The sequence below is a fragment of the Oncorhynchus masou genome, chromosome 29, assembly GCF_036934945.1.
Source record: "Oncorhynchus masou masou isolate Uvic2021 chromosome 29, UVic_Omas_1.1, whole genome shotgun sequence".
Lineage (NCBI taxonomy): Eukaryota > Metazoa > Chordata > Actinopteri > Salmoniformes > Salmonidae > Oncorhynchus > Oncorhynchus masou.
Genome location: NC_088240.1, coordinates 100,781,946 through 100,790,047, shown reverse-complemented (window position 1 = coordinate 100,790,047; position 8,102 = coordinate 100,781,946). Strand labels below are relative to the sequence as shown.

Here is an 8,102-nt window from a genome sequence, read left to right as displayed (position 1 = left end):
GAGTTTGTCAAGAACTGTAACGCTGCTGGGTTTTTACACTCAACAGATTCCTGTGTTGTATCAAGACTGATCCACCACCCAAAGGTCTTTAATATGGAATTCTAGACATCTGAAGGTATCTCATCAACATGTATTGATCTTTAATATGGGATTCTAGACATCTGAAGGTATCTCATCAACATGTATTGATCTTTAATATGGGATTCTAGACATCTGAAGGTATCAACATGTATTGGTCTTTAATATGGGATTCTAGACATCTGAAGGTATCTCATCTACATGTATTGGTCTTTAATATGGGATTCTAGACATCCGAAGGTATCTCATCTACATGTATTGGTCTTTAATATGGGATTCTAGACATCTGAAGGTATCAACATGTATTGGTCTTTAATATGGGATTCTAGACATCCGAAGGTATCTCATCTTGTATTGATCATCTCATTGCAGTACAACAGTTACACATCAACAGTACCTCATAACAGGAGAACATGAGAAAAGCTCTACTTTGGACAAAATCACAATGACTAAACTTTAGAGGACACTTAGTGACTAGTGATGAAGTCCATGGTCTAGGGTTGACCCCTAGTGATGAAGTCCATGGCCTAGGGTTGACCCCTAGTGACTAGTGAACCCCATGGTCTAGGGTCCATGGCCTAGGGTTGACCCCTAGTGACTAGTGAACCCCATGGTCTAGGGTTGACCCCTAGTGATGATGTCCATGGCCTAGGGTTGACCCCTAGTGACTAGTGATGAACCCCATGGTCTAGGGTTGACCCCTAGTGATGAAGTCCATGACCTAGGGTTGACCCCTAATGATGAAGCCCATGGCCTAGGGTTGACCCCTAGTGACTAGTGATGAAGCCCATGTCCTAGGGTTGACCCCTAGTGACTAGTGATGAAGCCCATGTCCTCGGGTTGACCCCTAGTGATGTCCTAGGGTTAACCCCTAGTGATGAACCCCATGTCCTAGGGTTGACCCCTAGTGATTTACCCCATGTCCTAGGGTTGACCCCTAGTAACTAGTGATGAACCCCATGGTCTAGGGTTGACCCCTAGTGACTAGTGATGAACCCCATGTCCTAGGGTTGACCCCTAGTGATGAAGCCCCATGTCCTAGGGTTGACCCCTAGTGATGAAGCCCCATGTCTTAAGGTTGACCCCTAGTGATGAAGCCCATGTCCTAGGGTTGACCCCTAGTGATGAAGCCCCATGTCCTAGGGTTGACCCCTAGTGATGAAGCCCCATGTCCTAGGGTTGACCCCTAGTGATGAAGCCCATGTCCTAGGGTTGACCCCTAGTGATGAAGCCCCATGTCCTAGGGTTGACCCCTAGTGATGAAGCCCCATGTCCTAGGGTTGACCCCTAGTGATGAAGCCCCATGTCCTAGGGTTGACCCCTAGTGATGAAGCCCCATGTCCTAAGGTTGTGACTTGTCCTGCACTGTGTCCTTTATTGAAGACTTTTTAATGGCCGTCGTAATGAATAGACCCCAACACACACCACAGCACTAGATGGTGTTGTCAGACTGTCGGCTCCTACACAGTTAAAACACTTGAGGTGAATGAAAAGGTGGAAGAGGAATCGTTGGGAGAATCTCCATTGTTTTTCTTTGAAGACCTCTGGCCTTCTCATCCAATGGGATTTGAAAAGAATGTAAAAGAGAGAGAGAGGATTCGATGAGATTTCTCCCAATAGAAAGGTTGTGATGTTGGTTGGCCCGCCCACTCCCTCGCCTGTCAGTCAAACTAAACTTCAGCTTCCCATGTAGCTCTATTCAACAACAAGGGCTACACAGAAACAGCGCTACCTCTTGCACCATGTTTCTCCTCTCCTTCGGTCACGTCCTTCCTTATAAGGCCAGCGGGGGGGGGGGCAGTCTGTTGATCCACAGACCTTAATGTATTGACATCTCGTTCAGACTGTGTTCACTGGGCAAACTCCGGTTGATATTGGACAGACTGGCCATGAGAGATTTCACCTTGTGTGCATAGTAGTTCCTCAGATTGACAGAGGGAAGGTTTTCTTTGATCTCCTGGTCGAAGTCACAGCTGCGCATAGCGATCTCTAGCTGTTTCTGCCTCTTGTAGAAGAGAGAGAACTTGTTGAATATGAGCGTGATGGGAAGCACAACCACCAGGATGCCTGCCAGGATACAGGCCGAGGCGGTCATCTTGCCGGCTATAGACACCGGGACCACGTCTCCGTACCCCACCGTGGTCATGCTCACCGTGGCCCACCACCAGCATGCTGGGACGGTAGAGAAGTCCTCGCTGTCCTTCTCCACGGGTGTAGGCCATGACAGAGAAGAAAGACACGCCCACCGCCAGGTAGGCAGTAGCAACCCCACCTCCTTGTAGCTGTTTCTCAGCGTGGCGCCCAGAGAGCGCAGCCCCGTGGAGTGACGCGCCAGCTTCAGGATACGGAAGATCCTCGTCAGCCGTAGCACCTGTGCCACGCGCCCCAGATTGGCCAACGCCGGGCTGCTCTCGGCCACCAGGTCGATGACGAGCGTCAGGTAGAACGGTAATATCGACACGAGGTCTATTAAGTTCAACGGATGCTTGAAGAAATGGATAAGATCTGGGGCAACTGTGAACCGGGCCACCAGCTCCAAGGTGAACCAGCCGATACCAACGTGTTCCACCGTTTCAAACCTGGGGTCCTCGTGAGGCGTCCCCTCCCTGTCCACCAGGGTGAACTCGGCCATGCTGTTCATGCACATGGCGGTTATGGAACCCAACACGACCAGGACAGAGAGGATACTGATGACTCGGCTGGCGACGGAGTACCCCGGGTTATCCAGGATCAACCAGATCCGCCTACGGACGCTCCCCAACGGCTGCTTATCGAACTTCGTGGCGTCGTTATAGAACTCTAGAATCTCGTCGAACGATGACGTGGTGCTGCCCTCGTCGCTCCGGCAGTCGTCCCAGTCCTCCCCGCGGTTAGGATCCATCTTTCGGCAGTGGTAGGCACCGCTGCAACACGAGTCGATGAAGAATTCATTGATGCCCCAGTACTCTATCTCCTGGCTGAAGGAGAAGATGCACAACTCTGCCATGACGTGGAGCTTCCCAGTGTTGTAGAAATTCACCACGTAAGGGAAGAGAGCCGGGTTCCTATCGAAATAAAACTCCTTTTCCGTGTCGTCGTAGTCGTCGCAGAGTTCCAGTATGGACTCTTTTGATTGGCAGTGTAGCAGCCGAGCCAGACGGGTCTCCGGGAAGCGAGACAGAGTGTTGGAGAACAGCCTCTTCTTGAACCCTCCCACATTGATGCGCACGGTGTGATCCTCATAGGCTGCTGTCAGCTCCTCCAGGCTCTGACCCGTCATGTCTGGCGAGGGGTGAAGGGACTGGGGAGTGGAGAGGCACCTGCAGACAGAGAGAGGAAACACAGGGAGAGAGAGAGAGCAGTTTGAATCCTCTCATTTCTAAGAGAGAGAAAACATGGACAGTCAGACATCATATCGGGTTCCTCCTTAATCTATTCCCTCCAGGAACCAGAACCAGAACAAAACAAATACGGGAATAAATGGGAAGGGGGGGGGGGTTGCTTTATCACGTGACACAACAGGTAAATGATACAGTGTCTCTGAATGAGATCACACACTCTGGTCGTTTAGTGACATGTTGCGTCTTTCACATTACAACATCACGTTGGATTTCCCTCAAAATCTCACGCCGCGCTTGTGCGCACTTGCTACAATAAAGAAAAATAACCCGAGAAAAACAGTTGTGTTATTTTTTAAATTAAAAACAAACAAATCTTGGCTAGACTACCTCTATGCATTAAATAATACACCAATAAATGCATGTAATACTGTTGCATTATAACGGTACAATATACTACAAAACATCACATATACCTTACTTTATTCAACGCCCTTTTCCCGAGTCTCCTACACAACGCGTCTGCATATCAGCTCCTACGAGGGCATTGTGCTTCACGGAGCTGCTGAGCAACTTGGATAGACGTAGATAGATGCCTCCTCTCTGTGCCTCCTCCAGCTAGCGTGGAAGACTGAACCAATGCTCTCTCTCTATCTGTCTGTCTGTCATGCGTTACTGCCCAGGTTAGATAGAGGGGTTTCAACGGAGCCGTCAGCGCGGAACAAGGTTGTCTCTCTCTTCTCCAGACATAACACGTGTCCGCCCCACAGACAGACTCCCCCATAGACTATTTACACCGTTAAATCATGAGCGCTCGCGCCATACATCTTCATCTCCCGTTGTAACTAACACGCTCCAGATGCTTCCGTTTCCGTAGTAAGGGAATTCCTCGAATGAATCTCCATTGTGACGTCTTGTAGCCGTTCGACCCAGATCAGCTCTGTTGCCGTGCAGTAGCAACCACTTTCTGTAAACTACCGTTCCGTCCTCGCCTTCCCGAGCGAATTCAACACCTCTTCTCGGAGAAAGGTGCAGAAAGGACCGACTCCTTTACTCTGCTCTCGGCGAGGGAGGAGAAGTCACGAATCATTAAAAGCGTGTGCGCCCGAGCGTTATACAGAGGCCGTCATCTTCAAATGAGGTCACCGTTCACCGTTAACCGGTAGAGAGCTCTCCAGCTGAGCCTTTAGTGAAGACGGATGAGACGTGTAAAGGTTAGGATTGATTCGTGAGGCAGAAAACGTGGGTTTGTTTTTAACTAATCCGTTGTCAAATCAATTGAATGATTAGATATCATGTACTCTGACTGGTTAGAATGTCAGTGTGTCTGAATGATGGATTACTGTTATACGCAGGAATAGGATTATATGAAATGAAAACTACAGTTTAAAAATAAATATATATATATATATATATAATCTCCACGGAGAAATGGCTCCTGGGTAAGTGGATGGATCACTTCCAGACGGTGGGTTTTGGATCATATGTATCTACATCCTGAGAGAGACAACATCCATCGACTTCCCTCTGGCTCCTCTGAGACATGACGGGTTATCTTGTGCACCAATGGGGCCAGGGGATTTATGAGTCCCATGCTTCACCCAGCACATCCATATGAACAGACCCTTCTGGATGATCTGATTTAACGGGCAGTATAAAATAAAACAGGAATGTCCAAAACATTGTGTGAGCGCTTTGTGTGACCATTGAGTTGGAAATATGTCTTAGCAGAGACACTTCTCTTACCTCTTTTCTACTCTTGTCTTGTCTCGTCTCCTCCTGTCCTCTCCTGTCCTCTCCCCTCCTCTCCTGTCCTCTCCCCTCCTGTCCTCTCCCCTCCTGTCCTGTCCTCTCCCCTCCTGTCCTGTCCTCTCCCCTCCTGTCCTGTCCTCTCCCCTCCTGTCCTGTCCTCTCCCTTTCTCTCCTGTCCTCTCCCCTCCCCTGGTCTGCCAGTAGTGCCCTATATATAGGGAATAGGGCCACGGTCTGCAATAGTGCCCTATATATAGGGAATAGGGCCATGGTCTGCCAGTAGTGCCCTATATATTGGGAATAGGGCCATGGTCTGCCAGTAGTGCCCTATATATAGGGAATAGGGCCATGGTCTGCCAGTAGTGCCCTATATATAGGGAATAGGGCCATGGTCTGCCAGTAGTGCCCTATATATAGGGAATAGGGCCACGGTCTGCAATAGTGCCCTATATATAGGGAATAGGGCCATGGTCTGCAGTAGTGCCCTATATATAGGGAATAGGGCCATGGTCTGCAGTTGTGCCCTATATATAGGGAATAGGGCCATGGTCTGCCAGTAGTAACCTATATATAGGGAATAGGGCCATGGTCTGCCAGTAGTGCCCTATATATAGGGAATAGGGCCATGGTCTGCAATAGTCCCCTATATATAGGGAATAGGGACATGGATAGTCAGTAGTGCCCTATATATAGGGAATAGGGCCATGGTCTGCAATAGTGCCCTATATATAGGGAATAGGGCCATGGTCTGCCAGTAGTGCCCTATATATAGGGAATAGGGCCATGGTCTGCCAGTAGTGCCCTATATATAGGGAATAGGGCCATGGTCTGCAATAGTGCCCTATATATAGGGAATAGGGCCATGGTCTGCCAGTAGTGCCCTATATATAGGGAGTAGGGCCATGGTCTGCCAGTAGTGCCCTATATATAGGGAATAGGGCCACGATCTGCAATAGTGCCCTATATATAGGGAATAGGGCCATGGTCTGCCAGTAGTGCCCTATATATAGGGAATAGGGCCATGGTCTGCCAGTAGTGCCCTATATATAGGGAATAGGGCCATGGTCTGCAATAGTGCCCTATATATAGGGAATAGGGCCATGGTCTGCCAGTGGTGCCCTATATATAGGGAATAGGGCCATGGTCTGCCAGTAGTGCCCTATATATAGGGAATAGGGTGCCATTTTGGATGCAGACTAAGGTCCCTGTGCCAATCTACCCTCCTTAAGTAAATCTCCAGAAGCCCAGTTAAAATGATTTAAGGGGTGTTGAGATGGTGGAGACGTTGAAGAAAGATTTCAGGGGGGGGGGGGGGTTATCCTCAGTGTGGAGCCCCATCCATCATGCTGTGTCTTTAAGGGTCCTTCCCTTATTGGAGCTGGGGGGGTGGGGGGTTATCCTCAGTGTGGAGCCCCATCCATCATGCTGTGTCTTTAAGGGTCCTTCCCTTATTGGAGCTGGGGGGGGGGGGTTATCCTCAGTGTGGAGCCCCATCCATCATGCTGTGTCTTTAAGGGTCCTTCCCTTATTGGAGCTGGGGGGGGGGGGTTATCCTCAGTGTGGAGCTTCATCCATCATGCTGTGTCTTTAAGGGTCCTTCCCTTAATGGAAGTCACGCTCCTTAACTTGGCTCTTTATATTCTACAATCATATGGTCCTGGTTGGGAGGAGGTTAATTTGTGAGGCTTCAGATGAGTTTCCCCTCGTAACCTGTCATCTGTACAAAGAGATTGAGGGAGAACAATGGAGAGAGAGAAGAGAGGGGGAGAGATAGAGAGGGGGAGAGAGAAGGAGAGAGGTGTGAGGGGGTGTCTGCCGTGTGTTGGGGAGTTTTGATGTGGACCAGAGAGAAAGAGAGGGGAGAGAGAAGGAGAGAGGTGTGAGGGGGTGTCTGCAGTGTGTTGAGGAGTTTTGATGTGGACCAGAGAGAAAGAGAGGGGGAGAGAGAAGGAGAGAGGTGTGAGGGGGTGTCTGCAGTGTGTTGAGGAGTTCTGATGTGGACCAGAGAGAAAGAGAGGGGGAGAGAGAAGGAGAGAGGTGTGAGGGGGTGTCTGCAGTGTGTTTAGGAGTTTTGATGTGGACCAGAGAGAAAGAGAGGGGAGAGAGAAGGAGAGAGGTGTGAGGGGGTGTCTGCAGTGTGTTGAGGAGTTCTGATGTGGACCAGAGAGAAAGAGGGGGAGAGAGAAGGAGAGAGGTGTGAGGGGGTGTCTGCAGTGTGTTGAGGAGTTTTGATGTGGACCAGAGAGAAAGAGAGGGGGAGAGAGAAGGGAGAGGTGTGAGGGGGTGTCTGCAGTGTGTTGAGGAGTTCTGATGTGGACCAGAGAGAAAGAGAGGGGGAGAGAGAAGGAGAGAGGTGTGAGGGGGTGTCTGCAGTGTTTTTAGGAGTTATGATGTGGACCAGAGAGAAAGAGAGGGGGAGAGAGAAGGAGAGAGGTGTGAGGGGGTGTCTGCAGTGTGTTGAGGAGTTCTGATGTGGACCAGAGAGAAGAGAGGGGGAGAGAGAAGGAGAGAGGTGTGAGGGGGTGTCTGCAGTGTGTTGAGGAGTTTTGATGTGGACCAGAGAGAAAAGAGAGGGGAGAGAGAAGGGAGAGAGGTGTGAGGGGGTGTCTGCAGTGTGTTGAGGAGTTCTGATGTGGACCAGAGAGAAAGAGAGGGGGAGAGAGAAGGAGAGAGGTGTGAGGGGGTGTCTGCAGTGTGTTGAGGAGTTTTGATGTGGACCAGAGAGAAAGAGAGGGGGAGAGAGAAGGGAGAGAGGTGTGAGGGGTGTCTGCAGTGTGTTGAGGAGTTCTGATGTGGACCAGAGAGAAAGAGAGGGAGAGAGAAGGAGAGAGGTGTGAGGGGGTGTCTGCAGTGTGTTTAGGAGTTCTGATGTGGACCAGAGAGAAAGAGAGGGGGAGAGAGAAGGAGAGATGTGTGAGGGTGTCTGCAGTGTGTTGAGGAGTTCTGATGTGGACC

The 8,102-nt window shown here is 50.0% G+C and overlaps 1 protein-coding gene across 1 annotated transcript; it reads right to left on the bottom strand.

Moving 5' to 3' along the window:
• Positions 1-220: 220 nt before the first annotated feature.
• On the bottom strand, positions 221-4,400 carry LOC135521069 (potassium voltage-gated channel subfamily S member 2-like). Its single transcript, XM_064947003.1, is given in 4 exon segments — positions 221-2,287; positions 2,289-2,335; positions 2,338-3,377; positions 3,877-4,400. Coding segments are annotated over 3 exon segments (1,437 nt in total). The 5' UTR covers positions 3,338-3,377; positions 3,877-4,400; the 3' UTR covers positions 221-1,897.
• Positions 4,401-8,102: the final 3,702 nt, after the last annotated feature.